General features: G+C 38.0%; 1 protein-coding gene across 2 annotated transcripts in view; it reads left to right on the top strand.

Moving 5' to 3' along the window:
• The window catches only part of AP3B1 (adaptor related protein complex 3 subunit beta 1), a 152829-nt gene that overhangs the window by 109023 nt on the left and 27042 nt on the right, over window positions 1-16764 (top strand). For both annotated transcript variants that reach the window (XM_030968838.1, XM_030968839.1), the window contains exons 23-24: window positions 13219-13450; window positions 15950-16034. In XM_030968838.1, coding sequence (XP_030824698.1) covers window positions 13219-13450; window positions 15950-16034 — 317 coding nt within the window. The remainder of the gene's footprint in view (window positions 1-13218; window positions 13451-15949; window positions 16035-16764) is intronic.

Here is a 16764-nt window from a genome sequence, read left to right as displayed (position 1 = left end):
TGATCTGCTAACCCAGAATTGCATTCAAGTAGCCAAATACTATTTAAAACTGAAAATAATGATTAAAGAAGTGGTGTGTGGGGGAGGGTTTTTGTTTGGTATTGTTTTTAAATGATGGTTACTGAGAAGCTCTAAAACTTAGTCTGACACCTGGAAACTGATTTTCTTCTGTGACAGGAAATTAACCTAAGATTCTCTTATCACCATTGGCAAATCTTAATGTAAAAGTGATTATAACGTGAACAATTTAAATATATGACAATTGCAGAGGAGTTGTGGTTTGCCAGTTTACTGGCAAGTATTATTTAATAGTTTTGCGAGGTCACTGTTAAGAAGACACAAGATCTGTGTGAAGAAAATACAAATTGCTACTGATTTTAAATGTGTCGTTCCATCTTAAAGAATGTTCCCACAAATTTCTGAGCAAATAAAAATATTCAAAACTACAGTACTAGAGAGTGTATCCTTGTGGTGAATGTTAAACTGTCAGCAGGATTTTCAGGTCATTTGACAAAAAGGATACAGGTGCTGTAGCTAGCAGTGAAGGTGACTGCTAGTTTCATCAATCACTTTGCCTTTCTTTAAGTTGATACATAATGGACCCCTTCAATCAGCTTCCTTGTTCTTTGTCACTTGTTTAGGAAGAAGAAAAAAGAGGGTGGAAGGGCTGGACTTTAAAGTCAAGGTTATAAAATGAATCGTTACTTATTTACACAGGATAAGGAGGATAAGTCAGAGCGAGAAGGGGCTCTTCATAAAATGTCGAGTTTGTCAATGGGTGATAATATGCAGTTTGAAGCTTCGTGCGGTCCTTGAACAGTGACAGTAGTTGTCAAAGCAGTGATTCTGAACCAGAATTTAAAATAAGACATTGTTTAGTGACAGAGACACAGTATGTGCCAGAAAACGTGCTAATCAGTGTTCACTTTATTTCCAGAGGATCGCAGGAAATGATGATCCAATGACAAAGTTTGTTTAACTGCAAAACCAGAATTATAATAGAAATAGAATGTAAATTTATATATCCCCTAGAATGCTGTCGATATGTTTATGTAGCACATATTAAATATAGTTAATAGTCAATTCAGCTTTATTACACTGTATGCCTAATACATTACTTTTTTGAGGTGTGCAGAAAGAATTATTTTTTTTTAAACTACCTATGCAACTATCTGTTCAGCAAGTTAAAATATTTCAAATTTTTTCTCCATATCATACATAAAATAGATAAACATAGAAAACTGTGTTTTCCAGTGTTAAGATTTCTTACATTCCATCACAACATTGTGAGGTTATGATGAGTATTTTGGGGACTGTACATCAGAACAGGAAGGAAAATTTTGAGCTTTAGATGGAAATTATTAAAAATACAACTTCTCATAGTCTCTGCATTCAAAGACTCCTGCTATTATGGCAAAAACTCTTTAGAAGCCTTCTTTCTTCAGTTATGGCTATGAATTGTTTGTGGGTTTTTTAAATGACTGATTATAGTTTTGGATTTTTGTACAGAGGGATGACTCCAAAAGCCGTAGGGGTCCTTTGTAATTTTAAATAGTTTCATTCCAGTTCCACATATATCTAACTATCCAGATTGTCTATAAACCTTGAAATTAAATTCTACTAGTTGAATATAGATGGAAACAGAAATAAATGCTTTTTAACTAAGAAAATGTCTTGATCACTGAAATTTTGATTTTTTTTTTTAGCTTGGCATACTTGAAAAAATAAATAACCAGGTTTTGGTTGATGCATGTAGGACTGCATCTGCGCTTTTACTCAAGGAATCACCAGGACATGGCATGAAACACCTGGTATTCAAATTATAATACTGAGATGTTTTGTCCAAAAATGTTAAGAATAAAACTTTTTTGAGAAAATAAGTATTTGATCATTGAAAGTAAAAGCTAAGCATGGGACTAATTCAGCTAGGGGAGAGATGTTACTGCTAATAGGCCATATCTTCCCTATTGTGCACTAGTAGTATATTGCCACGTGACTTGTAGGCTAGCAGTACAAAGTGAAATGCAAGGACGTTGCAGTTGTTAAAATGGGGCAACTTGACATGTTTTAAATTATGTCAATGCAGATGCATTTTAATGTGCTCTAGAAGTTCTTGCTAACAGTTGCAGGAAGGGGATATCCTCCATTACCCACCTCCAAACATGTGTTAAGGTTGTTTTTAAAAAGGTTGGTACGCAATGTGCCATTGTGTCCTCAAATCAGAATAATTTAGAAGTGTTTTCTGCCCTCCTATGCCATGGGCTCTAGAGGATTTTGGAGAGACAGAAGACTCTAAAAGGCTGTTGAACACTGCTATGATTAAACACTGTATCATCAGAGAGACGGGTTTTTAAAAGCTTGTTTTAGTCCAGACTTCACCTTATTTTTACATGCTTTTCTCCTAATGGCTTGGTGAACAGGGCCTTGACATATTAAGATTTAAAAAGGTAGTTCTAGAATCTTCATAATTCATATTGATTTCTGCGAAGTTCATAAAAATTTTCCTTTTCAGCTATGTTCACTTGGGTTAAGAAACATTTCCATCTTTATATGGTTGCAAGTGTTGCTTGTTGTTTCTAGTCTCTGACATCTATATTCTTGATTTGAGAATGGCAGAAGAATTGGGGAAAGGTACATTTGTAAGAATTCTAAAATACGTCTTTCAGTTGCATAGTGCAGTTTAGGAGTTCATGGCTGCAAAAGGTGGTTTGTGTAAAACATTACTATTACTGCATTGGAATGTTTTATGAAAAAATGTATAAAATCATTCTACTGTTTACACTGAAGGACCTTCAGTGTAACAGCAACACCATTAGAATGTATGCTTGCTACATGAATCATAAATTTGAACTACTATGAAATACATTTGTGTACTAAAAGATGTTTTATAATGGACTAAGTTTTAATAATGGTCATTGTCACAGTCTTTCTGCTGCTGCATTTATGCTCAGCAAGCTAACAATGTGTGGCAATCTTGGACAATAGTAACAGTAATACTCTACATTAGTAGGACCAAAATAATTGCAAAAGTAGATGAGAAAAAGTTATCTACCTAATTTGCCATCAGTCATCCACATAGTTAAAGGCCTTAACCATGGCCACAGCTACTGCCTACGTTCAGTGTCTGTGCATGTACAGTGGAGCCTTCATTAGAGACTTATCCATGGGGGGAGGCTTTTGACAGCAGCATGCTGTGCTTGGTGTTGCTTGCATTGTTCTGAGCAGTGTGGGTGGGATTGAGTGGTGTTTCTTCTTACAAGTGTGAAAAGAAATGTCGTTGTGAAGGATGAATATGTCTTTTGACTCCACAAATTTTGCTTCTGAGTCAAAACAATAGTGCTTTTAAATTTAAACAAATAAACTGAAGGTAATTGGTTATAAATAAAACTCTTCATTGCTTAACAGACTACTAACTAGTGCAGGATCTTTTTTTCTTGCTTTTTAAGGATAGAAAACAAAGCTTAAGGAAAGCAAAACACAGAAAAATAATGTTATCATGGCCTCAGGTCAGCTGTAATTTTTTGCAGTCTAAGGACTATGGATCTGTTTAGGTTAAAATATTATGTGTATAATTAAATAAAACTTGGAGAAAATTGGCACGTCAATATCAAGTATAAGAGATGTAGTGTGGTGCACAGAGATTCTTCTCCTGCATTGAAGAAGTGCTGATACAGATGTCTCTACATGCAGTGAGTTCAGTGCTTATTTCATGTTTTTGTCCTTGTGAGTAGTCTACTGTGCATTAGGATCATCCTGATAGAAGCCAGAATAACATGTTGCATTCTTCAACAACAGTGTTGTGAACAAGATTCAAATATAGTTGTATGAAGGTGGAAAAGATGTAATTTATATTTTGGCATTCATAAATACCTGTACTAGATTTTTAATATAGTGAATTAAAGGCAGAATTCACTTTGGCTTGTGGGTAATACTCTGTTATTATCCACAAGTGTAATATGTGTTTTAATTAAATTACACACTTATCCCAACAGATGATGTCCTTTTCTGGGGAAAAATTTGAGCTAGATGCTTCTATTGAAAGGAACCAATATGCAGGAGTTGTTATTGTATAAATCTAACTGTAAGATTATACGTTATGGCCAGTAGGGTACAGTGTGTTTTCACTTTAGAGGTCTCTGGAGTACTGGCTGTTTGCCAAAAATCAAAATACTATACTAGAAACCATTTGTAGGAACTTCTTTGAAGTCATTTAGACTCAATGCCAAAATCCATATTAATCCTTCTCAGCAATGTCCACAATTTCAAATTCATAATTAGGATGCAAGGTGAGGCTGACACCTTACTCTGTTTTTCTAACTCTTGAACTACCTCAGGTAATCATAGAATCAAAGAATCATTGAGGTTGAAAAAGACCATTGAGTCCAACTGCAAACCTAACACTGCTGAGGCCACCATTAAACCGTACCTCAAAGTGCGGTTCTCAGACTTCACTGTTTAGTGGTCAGTGGAAGAATAGAATCATGGAATTGAAGTAAATTACTTGATTTTGTAATGGGAGAAAGCCTTTTATTTGAAACACCTAATGACTAAGTGTTTCATGCTGCTTGATGAAAGTCTCACCATATGCATCAGCCACCAGACCATGTGGTTTTCACCTCGTGGAATCATACATAGGACAAAAGGATAGAAAATCATGAGATCTCCCATATGCAGATATGCATTTCACCAGTTGAAGTGTAGGAATTTTCTGTTAGTGTTCCTACAAAAAAATTTTTCTTGGTGTCTATTTAAGCCCTTTTTATGGTCCACTAATGGTCCCAGCAGACCTTCTGGGGGAGAATGTGTACTTCTGAATTTATACCAAGGTTTGTATCCCATAATTATGTGACTGACTTTAGCCCTTCCTTTCATGCTTCTTTAATAACTTAGACTTAATCATGATAATATTCTCGTTTTGTTGCTAATGGAGTTTTTTCTATTATTTTCATTTGATTATTCATGTGATTCATTATGCTCAGCAGAAGAAAAAGGCAAAGATGCCAAATCTCACATAAAACCAGGTGTTATTATAATACAAAGTTTTAGGCTCCATTATTTATGCAAAATGCAAGCTGTCTCACAGGCCCCCAGTTACACAGAACAGGTGCACACTCTGTTTTGACAGTTCTTGATTAGTCTGGTGTGGAACTACTAAGATTTTTCTGCTGTTCATCAGCTCCAGGTTAAGGCCCAATTCTCATTCCTTTATATCATATAGTCATATTTATGCTCAAAGAGCAATCTTTCTATTGATATAGAGTAACTGCAGTTGTGTCTAGTTGATTCTATTTAAAGAAAACCATATGAAAAAATCTAAGGGATATAAAAGTATTAGAAAATAGATAATTTAGTACTACTGAAGATTTTGATCATCTCTAGATTCACAGCTTATATCTGTGAGCAGGTGGAAAGCTGTGGGTAGGAGTCAGAGACCGAGGCAGCAAAGGGAACCTTTGGCTGGGGTCTGCTACAGCCACCTGACCAAGGGGAGCCCGTGGACCAAACCTTCCTGCTCCAGCACAGGAGGCATTGTGCCCAGGGGTCGTGGCCTGCAGGGGAACTTAGCCCCTCACAGCTGTTGGGAAAGTAGCTTGGAGGGCTGTGGCAATCCAGGAGACTCCTGGAATGTGTGGAGGACACCTGCCTGAGCCAGGTGACAGACAGCCCTGCCAGAGGGAATGTGGTACAGGATCTGTTGGTCACCAATGCACATTAGCTAACTGGGACAGCAGGGCTGGAGGCAGCCTGGGCTGCAGGGATCATGCGCTGGTGGAGTGTGCAGCCCTGGGGGTTGGGGGTTGGGTAAGGAGTTAAAGTTCAGCTCTTGAACTTTAGGAAAGCAGACTTCCAGTCCTTTGGGAACCTAATCAGTGGGATCCCCTGACAGACTGCCCTCAGGGACAAGGGAGTAGAAAAGAGCTGGCAGATCTTTAAGCAGTTCTTCCACACAGCATGAGAGCTGGCAATCCCCAGGAACAAGAAGTCAGACAAGGGGGGCAAGAGACCGGCATGGCTCAGTAGGAATTTGCTGGTCAAAGTCAAAGGAAAGAGACCAGGACAGGTGACCTAGGAAGAGTTTAGAGACGAAGCACAGCTGTGTAGGGAGGCTGTGAGAAAGGCCAAGGCAACAAAACTGGAACTGAACCTGGCAAGGGACACAAAGAATAATGGGAAGGGCTTCTACAGGTACATTAACCAGAAAAAGAAGGTCAAAGAAGGGGTACCCTCTCTAGTAAACAGCACTGGAAAACTGGAGAACTGGAACTGGTAACGTTTTTTCTAGTAACAGAAAAAGATAAGGCTGAGGTACTTAACAACTTTTGCCTTAGTCTTCAATAGGAAACTCTTCCCACACCTCTTGACTGGATGGATAAGAGGATGAGGACTGGGAGAGACAGGTTCTTCCCATTGGAAGAGACAGTGAGGTTTGTGACCACCTGAGGGACCTGAATGTACCCAAGGAGGTGTATCCCAGAGTCCTGAGGGAATTGGCTGATGTAGTTGCATGGCTACAGGAAGGACAGGTCTTGTCTGACCAAGCAGTGGCTTTCTATGGTGGGTTGACTGCATCAGTGGGTAAGGGAAGGGTTACAGATATAATTTTTCTGGACTTCAGTAAAGCCTTTGACATGGTCCAATACAACTGATAGGAGCTGGGAAAAGGGGAGGACACTGGGATAGTGGAACTACCATCATAAGAGGTTAGATTGCAATGAAGTAGGATGTGGGGATCAGATGGGATCCAAGCGTGAAGTGGGATAATGGGACAAGTGGGATTTCCCTGTGGTTTTGGGCCCCTTTCATCCTACCCTCCTACTCTCCCTATTTTGCCTCCCCCTCTGTCTAATTGGAGAGATGTATTTGATGGTTGGACTGTTAGATGGATGGGAAAGTGTTTGGATGGCCACATTCCAGAGAGTGGTGGTCAACATCTCAGAGTCCTTATGGACACCAGTGATAAAGTGGTGTCACTCAGGGACCAGTGTTACTTAGTATGTTCATTAATGACATAGACAAAGGGATCAAGTGCAAATTTGAAGATGACACCACGTGAAGTGGTACCGTTGCCAGACCTGAAGGACAGGATGCCATCCAGAGGCACATGGACAAGTTCTCTCATAAGAGAGCTTATGGGTATTTCATACAGTTTACCAAGACCAAGTGCAAGGTGCTGCACGTGGGTCAGAGCAGCCCTGGTACCAGCACAGGCTGGGGATGAACAGATCCCAGCAGCCCTGCCCAGAAGGAATTGGGGGTGCTGGTGGGTGAGAGGCTGGACATGAGCCAGCCATGGGCACTCCCAGCCCAGAGAGCCACACGTGTCCTGGGCTGCATCCAGAGCAGTGTGGGCAGCAGGGCCAGGGAGGGGATTCTGCCCCTCTGCTCTGCTCTGCTGAGAGCCCACCTGCAGTGCTGCATCAGCTCTGGGCTCCCAGCACAGGAAGGACAGGAACCTGCTGGAGGGAGTCCAGAGGAGGTTACCAAGATAATCAGAGGGATGGAGCACCTCTCCTATGAGGAAAGGCTGGAAAAGAGAAAGCTTTTGAATGACTTAATTGCAGTCTTCTGGTATCTGAAGGGAGTCTACAAGAAAGGTGAAGAGGGATTTTTTACAAGAGCATACAGTGACAGGATGAGGGGCATGGATTCAAACTGAAAGAAGGCAGGTTTAAATTAGATATTGTGAAGAAATTCTGTTCTGTGAGGGTGGTGAGGCACTGGAACAGGTTGTCCAGTCAAGTTATGAATACCCCATCCCCAGAAGTATTCAAGGCCAGGTTGGATCGAGCTCTCAGCAACCTGAGCTAGTGAAAGGTGTGCCTGCCCATGGCAGGCATGTTGGAACTTGATCTTTATGATTCCTTCCAATCCAAGCCATTCTATGATTACCTTGAGCATGAGATTCTTCTTGGAAGGATGATTTGAGACCATACAAATATTACAGTTAAAAAAAAAAAAAAGGGCAGAGAAACAATTAATTTTGGCAGTGTTACAGAAGCAGACTATGGGCAGCATAATAAAAGTGGTCTTTTGTTTGAGATCCATCTCTGGGTGATTTAAAAATCAGTGGAAGCTATTTGAGCAGTTTTGCATTTTATTTCTTTTGATTTTTATTTTTCTTGCAAGGTTTTGGAGACAAAAGTATGAATCTAAAGTATTAATCTGTCAATATCGAAATCAAGTAACAATTTTGGGAACTCGTTTTATAATGTCTGAAATTGTCTGAATCCAGTAACGGTTTAAAGATACAATCATTAATATGGTAAATTTAAATTAGCCTCATTGAAATGTTAATAACTACAGGAAGTGTGAAGCCTAAAAGTTGGTGACAACACAAAAAGAAGGGAGTTAGGATGTATGCTTTTAGAAGATACTTGGTAGATGTAGAGCAGTTAGAGGCACCTTTGGTGGAAAGTGTTTTCCAAAATTCAGCATATGTCCTTGAGTGTCTGTATGCCTAGATAAATTAGCCCAAATTAAATGACAGTATCCAGTGCTTTTCTTATATTGTACAAAATAGGAGCTAGCTTGATTCCTTGTTTGGTTTCCTTGCTCCCTGTCAGGGGATTCTGTCATCATTTTGGCAATCCATATTATTGTGACTTAGGTATGCTGTACTGTTGGGATTTCCAACAGCCTCTTGAAATAATACAAACTAGGAAACTGATATTCTTTGCTTGCACTTTATTTTATCTTTTTTGAATTAATAGTTGTTTTTTAAGAGCTGTATAAGGGAGACATTGCCCAGTGACTGTGAGTAATATATAACTGTTAATTGAGCAAAAGATCATATTTCCTACCAGTAGCTGACTTTTGTTTTTCTGTTTTTCCGCCTTTCTCCTAATACTAAAAAATTATAGTTAAGTTGCTCTCATGGCTTCAGTTGAAAGATCATGTAAATGTGGCTGGACTGTGTGATAGCCCTTCTCCTCTTAGCTGTTGCAGAGTTACTGGAGCATAGACTCGCTATGAGTGTGAGAGAGGTTATAGCTCTCACAGCTCAGTAGGTAATTCTTGGATTATGTCATGGATATTGCCAGTAGGAGGATTACTTAGATTAAATGTTGTAGTCCACTGCTTTAACAGAATGTAAATTAGAGGAATAGAATTATAATTTTCATCATACTTAGAAGCAAATATTTTTCCCAGTAATACATATTTTATCCAAACATGTATACATTTATGAGCTAGGATCAAGAATAAGTCTATGTTCATTATTGCAGGATTTTTATACTAAAGAACAAGTATAAAAGAAAACAAACAGAATTTTGTGTATGTAGTAATAATTGTATTAATAGTAACAATGCTTCTTTAAGGTCTCTCCCAGCCCAAACCATTCTGATTTTTTGTGACTCTACGGTACTTCAGACAGGAATGTATGACCGCCTCTCTTTTCTGTAGTAGGTTTAATAAACCATGTAGTGCTTTTTATTTTAAATAATTAGGGAAAATAGGTTTTTGTATCAATGTAGGCTTAATTAATAAGAACTTACTGAGCTGGCAAAAAGAAACGTTGATATTGGGAGGATTCAGTGGTTTGTAACTAGTTAGCTCAGTTGTAATAATGAAAGCTACAACTACTACTGTCAGTGATCTTACACTTTTCCCTTTTTTTCCCCATGATTAAAGGGGGAAGGTGGGGGGGCGCAAAACCCTAATGTTGCTCTTGTTCTTATACAAGAGCCAGTTTAAAAATACTTCTTTTAGGGTGATGAATTATCTTTCAGCATGTGCAGTCAGCTTTTTGGCTAGTCCAACTGGTGCCAAGATAGTGTAACCATACAGTATCAGTGTGGAGTCCCTACATGTCATTGCTTTCAGTCAAAATGGGGTGGGAGGGCAGTCAGTATTTTAATTTTTTTTACTGTCTTTCTAAACAGCTGTATAAAAAAAAGTTTTGCAAGTTTAATCTTAATAATCTAAACCCAAAAAAGCAGACACGCTCTGTCATAAAATAACTATTAGTGACTAGTTTGTATCCTATAAATCTAACTTGAGTTGATAATATGGTCCATTACCAGCTAACTGCACAGAGTATTTTTCATTTTACACTCTTCAGTTACTTTTTAGTGAAGTGTTAAAAAATATGAAGCTTTTCTCCTCTCTAAAATTGCACACTGTCTGTCTGTTATTAGGGAGATAACAGCTCTTATAAATGTTTCAGTAAGCGTTAAGTAGACAGTTATGTGCACTCTCATTCCACGCTTATTTGCTTACTGTAATAAACTGATAAAATATGTGTGGTTTGTCTCTGTGTATCTGCAGGCATCATGAGTCACATAGATTTCCTTTAGAAATAATGTTGTGTCTGCAGAATTGATTGGTTATTTTCATAAACCATCCAAAGGTACACAAACGACTTCTGTTATTTAAACATATGCTGTGTAAGATTTGTAGGAGATTATCTCCTGGTTAGTAGATGCTTCTTGTTCTGTTAACTCTGTGTGGTTTTATTTTAACCCTTGAGTGATTGCAAGTACCTGTCCCATGGGTTTTATTGCAACTACTTTAAAAATTTTAGAATTAAAACAAAAAACTGTTTACCAGACTGATGCAGCTGTTAAATACAACACATTACTAGTCACATCAGCCTTTGTCAGCTCAAAATCCTTACTAGCAAGCAGAGGTTTTGAAAACTCCAGTTTTCCAGAATTAAATTGCTTTGTTCAACATACGCATGTTTTATTTATTTCTAGTACTGCCCCATTAAATGCAAGTGAAAATTAATGTTCTGTACGAAGAAAGATGACTTAAACATAATGTCATTATTCTGAGGGTCCTGTGTGGTTTTGTTGCTACGTATAGTATGATGTTGAAAATAAAAGTGAATGGGCTCACAAGGTTTTTATTACTGAAACAAGAAATAATGCTGAAGGGGGCATAGGCATAGAATAAAATCTCTAAAAATTACAGAAGGGATTCAGTAAAACTTGAATCAGTGTTACAATTTAAATATAGTGAGAGTTTTTTTTCTCTATGTGTATGCATTTTAGGGCAGCTCATCCTGGGTGCCATCATCCAGCACAGGTAGGACAACCAGGGGATCTGGCCTAGCCAACACAGGTTGGTAAAAGGCAAAGGTCCAAAAGGCTGAGGCAGATGGTGTGAGGTTCAACAAGGCCCAGTGCTGGGTCCTGCCCTTGGGTCACACCAACCCCTGGCAGCTCCACAGGCTGGGGCAGAGTGGCTGGAAAGGACCTGGGGGTGCTGGTGACAGCAGCTGAACATGAGCCAGGCTGTGCCCAGGTGGCCAAGAAGGCCAATGGCATCCTGGCCTGGGTCAGCAATGGTGGGGCCAGCAGGAGCAGGGCAGGGATTGTCCCCCTGTGCTGGGCACTGGTGAGGCCACGCCTCCAGCGCTATGTCTGGTTTAGTGCTCCTCACTATGAGATCATTCTGGTGCTGGAGCAAGTCCACAGAAGAGCAGTGGAGCAGGGGAAGGGTCTGGAGCACAAGTCTGGTGAGGAACAACTGAGGGAGCTGGGGGTTTTTATCCTAGAGAAAAGGAAGCTCAGGAGGGACCTTGTCACTCTATAGCTGTTTGAAAGGAGGGTATAGCCAGATGGGGGTTGACCTCTTCTCCCAGGTAAATGATAGGTCAAGAGGAAATAGCCTCCTGTTTTGCCAGGGGAGGTTTAGGTTGGGTATTAGGAAAAGATTTCTTCACTGAAAAAACTGTCAGGCATTGGAATGGGCTGACCAGGGAAGTGGTGGAATCACTATTATTGGGAGTCTTCAGAAAGCATGAGAGTGTGACACCTAGGAACATGGTTTACTGAAGATGGGTAAACAGGGCTGGGTAAACAGTTGGACACAGAACTTAGATATCTTTTCCAGCCTCAATGGCTCTGTGTCTCTGTATATCTACTTGACTGACTTCTGACTGCTTTTTAAGTTTTCATTCCTATTAATAAATATTGTTAATAAAGCCAGCCCTAAGTTAACACAAGGAAGCTAATGTACTGCAAAGTACTTTTGTTAACATGAATTAAACATAGATCTTAAACTTGTTAATGTAAAATGGGAGAACCATTTCATGAAATAACTTTTCTCTTATGCACGTCCTGCTCAAATTGAATTGAATATTAAAAGCTAGAGGCTACGCTTAAACTTAAAAATAAAGTTTAAATTCCATCTTAAAACTTGAGTTTTGTCATTATTTGAGTAATGGTTTAAATAGCATGCTAATTTGACTGCTAATAACCTCTTACTGTTATTGTCTCTTTCTGTGTACCAATAAGGTATTCATTATTCAAGGTATTTCCTTTATTATTTCTTGACAACTGAGGCATTTTTTTGAGACTTTGACCTTGTCAGTTATTTCTAGAAAACTAAGAAGACTGTTAATCTGTGGAAATTTGGGACTTCTATTCAAAGATGTTCTTGAGTTTTCAGTAACTGTGAAGGTCCATACAAATTATGCCTTTTCCAGTCATTTTGTGTTAGTTGGGGGTCTGGTCATGTGATGTCACAGGTCATTATTTTATAAATATAATTTGAAGTAACTCTGATCTTTCCTTAAACCTTGTGTAAAGGATTCAAATTCACTTTTTTTCTTATTTCTTATACTCCTTACTTTTGAGCTCATTATTTCCTTGTCAGAAGTATCCAGGATTTTGTTTGCACACTGAATGTCTTTTCTTTATGCTATTTCTGCAGGATAGAATGGACTGAAACATCCTTGGGATTTTTCTTATTGCTTCTAGCAGCAAGACTATTTAAAAAGAGTCAGCATCTTTCTGCTCGATATAACTATGTTTTTACTATTTCAGCAGTGTAATTGTTAGACAACATTTTTTGTGGTTTTAACAAGAGAAATAGAAGACAGTTTCTCACTACTTTCACCTTACACAATGAGCTTGGGAATACCCTTGAATTATGATACACAGAATGGGGTTTTTTTGGAAAAAACATAACTAACTGTAAATCTTAAAAAATGTGATAATAGCTGACTATAAAGCTAAAAAATTGAAAACCGAATTTATAGTGGAAAGTGAGACAGATACAACAAAGGTATTTTCAGCACCAGAAATAGTTTTAGGCTCTGTATCTGATATCTATTACTGCAATTTGCTAATGTATTTCACAGGTTTCTGGTTCACTAAAATTGCAGCTTAAAAGCAGGTACTCTAACTGAGTGAAAAATGCAGTATTCAATTGTCATTTTTACTGTTCTTGACTTACAGCATTTGCCAACTGTTATCTTATACTTAACAGGTCACTATGCAAGTCTCTGTGCCAACACAAACACATGAACTGCTTCATCGAATGAGTGGGAAAGGATTAGCAGCTCACTATCACTTCTCAAGACAGCCAGGCATTTTTGGTGATCGTATGGTACCTGTGCAAGTGACAGTAACAAATACAACTGATCAGAAGATAGAGAACATTCACATTGGAGAGAAGAAATTACCTCCAGGCATGAGGATGCATGAGTTTGATCCAATAGGTAACAATATCCTATCTTAAAAAAATCATGTTCTTAATCTTCAAAAATTTCAATACAGGAAAGTGGTTTTGCGTAGTTACATGTATATTCATATATATGTGTGTGGTGGAGAGGGTAGGTGTACATGCCTACACAGACGCTCATCAGCTATCAACTTGTTGGGACCAAACCTTTCTGCATCCCTACAAACTTTGATTCTCTTACTGTCTTATTTTGGACTGACTATTATGGGCTTCTATTAAAAAGGAGGTTTTGATTTTATATTCACAATTATTTTCTTACTAATCTTTAAGTGAATCTAAATGTATTATTTATATTGGTGGCTCAGAGCATTGCCATTTCCTTGTGAGCTTATGGCAGTAGAGTGGAAGTGTATGTTTTAGTTTAGCTTGTGTCTACCATAGTTCCACAAATTGTGTCTGCTTAGATTATATAAAAAGCAATGTGTAGTCAGACCTGATCTAAATTGTTTTACTTTCTACTTTTTAATCAGGATGGTTTTTTGCTAAATTTCTGTGGAAAAGAGTATAAAACTTCAGAAAGAACACAGATCACAGCAAGTTTTTTTCAAGAGTAATACCTATATGCACAATCTGCTTTCTTTTCTCAACAGTTCTTTATTTTAGGACATTGTGGTATAATCCGAAGGAGCAGAAGTGTTAGTTTTGCCCATGGGCTTCATTTTATATCCCTACCTGTAAACATTTTAAAGAAATAAAGCACAAAGGCTTACAAGTAGAAATCTAGAAATACTGTAAATCAGATCAGGAGATACTATACCCACAATAGTATAGCAATTAACAGTAACCCACTGTTACTGTTACCCACAATAACCCCAGGAGATACTATACCCACAATAGTAGCAATCAACAGTAACATTCACTTGTCTCACATAAAAGCAGGGAAAAAAGTGGAATTAATAAATTATCCACTTCAGGTTCCTTGAGCTCCACAAAACAATCCTACCCTGTAAAGTATTTATTTCCCCAAGAAAGACATTGCAGTATTTGTCCTGAAAAGCTGTTAGTTTCTTCTGCAGAAAATAAGCTCTGTAATTGTTCCAAAAATGTTATTTTTCTTGCTTGAATGCAAATTTTCTGTATTCTTTATCATTTTGTGTAGAACTAAGCCTATACACCCTGTTCTTAATACATTTTGTGTTTCCAGTGTTTGGAAAACACATCCTACAATTTACCTAGCAGACCCAACAGAAGAAGTGTCAGCATAGACAGGTAGTCCTGCTGGAATATAAGTCTAGTTTTGCTTCAGTCACTGAAAGTACTGTTGGCAATTGTCCTCATTCTTCCAGTAGAAATGGTTCAAATTATTTCACCCAAATCCCTGTGCACAACACTTTCGTTTTCTTAAGTGTGTTTGAAACTCCCTTTAAAAACATTAAGCTCAAAGACTTTGGTAAAGTTAATTCTGAATTTGAGCTGGAACCTTTAATCTTTCAGTGATTTAAATAGACTCCTTGGAATACTTTTTTTTCTACTCAATTCCTAGTGTTAGTTTAGACTTTAGCCAGCAGCATTAACTCCATCTTTTCTGCATTTTTGCAAACCTAATCTTCAAATAGTTAAATTTCATTACATTTTGTCATGGAGCAGCTGTCTGCTTTCAGTTCCTGAAAAGTATCAGGTACATTATGAATAATCTGGAAATCAGACATTTTTCTGCCTGCCTATTCTTTTTTATTTTAATTCCTGTCTTTTAAGTGTGCTTTCAGCTCTTTGTTGTAATCTTGAGAAGGCAAAGTCTGCTTCAATGCTTGTTTTTACATATGTAAGAAAGAGCTTACAAGCCTTTAACAAAAGCTTTATCTCTACAACATTAGGGAAATAGTGTAGTGATTTAGCCAAGAATCTAAGAATAAGTATGTCTCTTGATATCTTCACTGCCAAGAGTGTCTCAGTCTGCACTGCTTGTATAGCACAAAATCATCTTCCATGTAGTGTTCATAATCCTTCTTCTCCCTTCCAACTAATGCAAGTAGAATATTGAGACACAAGTAAACCACAGTAATTATGAAATAAAGTTTAAGTTCAGCTTATTTTCCATTATGGTGTGTATTAATGTATATTTTATTTGTTGTATTTTGCAATTTACTAACTAAATCTGCAAACCAGTGTTATTAAAAATGAAATCTCAGTGCTGGATCTGTGCACAGTTAAAAGGATGTCACTTCAATTTTTTTTTCTGTAAATAATTTTCCTTTCCTTGCTTTTCTAATACAAGGCCTTATTCTGTTGATAGAGCTCTAAGACTGAAATGGCAGCATTTCATGTGCATTAACTGTGTGAGAGGGGGAATCCAGGATGCTTAAACATGCAAGTGTGACATTTGGGGGATGCCTATTTGTAATAAAACTACAACTGTTGGATTTTTTTCTTACAGAGCTTTTTGGGTGTTTTAGTTATGTGAAGTTTGGGGGGTTGCATCTGATGTCTTCTGTTGCCTTGCATGTGTAGTTTATCTCTTAAAAATCTCTTCATGCAGAGTGCCTTGAGCCTGGAGGATCCATTACTGCTACCATGGGTATTGACTTCTGTGATTCTACCCAGACAGCCAGTTTCCAGTTGTGGTAAGTTCTTGGGAGGGAGAAGGTTTGCTCCTGGAAGGTAAAACTAGTGTTCATTGGTAGTCTGATTGGTGGTATCAGACTCATTGTTTTATTAAATATTCGAAGAATTAAACAAAAATTACAACATTATATACATTCATGATTTATTAAGAGAAATAGCACATTATTAGTGTTCAGTTTTACTTTTAGAAGCTTTATTTATTTGTCCCACTCTTCTAGGGATTCTTATTAACATAGCCTGGAAAGGAGCAGTCATGTCTGACTCTTCTGCTTTAGTGTTTTGTGTGTGTTCTTCCTTGTAAGAAACAGCAAGTCAAAATGGCACATAGTGTGAGCAATTTTACTACCCTGAGTCTTTATTATGGGTGCTCGTGGTTGTTGTAACATGACTGCCTGAAAACACCCCCAAAATTCGCCCGTCAAAGAAATGTTGTAGATTCTTTTAAATCAATAGTGAGAATGAAACCAAGTAATTGGCTGGCCAACTAAATCTTGTCTAATATGCCTGATTTACATTTTTTGTGCTCTTTATTGGCGTGTACAAGATCCTCTTTCTGCCTTCTAGGCTAGCAGGGTATCCATTCACCCAGTGAGAGTTCTGTTACAAACTAGCATTTGAAAATGGGTTAATTTCAACATTGGGAAAAAATGGATGGAGAGAAATGCATGGGAGAAAACTTGAAACCTTCTTTTAGGGGTCTTTCAGGTTTATGTGGTCTTTTAAACTGTG

Source organism: Camarhynchus parvulus, chromosome Z, assembly GCF_901933205.1.
Source record: "Camarhynchus parvulus chromosome Z, STF_HiC, whole genome shotgun sequence".
Taxonomy (NCBI): domain Eukaryota; kingdom Metazoa; phylum Chordata; class Aves; order Passeriformes; family Thraupidae; genus Camarhynchus; species Camarhynchus parvulus.
The sequence above is the reverse complement of the archived record's forward strand: the minus strand, read 5'-3'. Positions and strand labels throughout refer to the sequence as shown.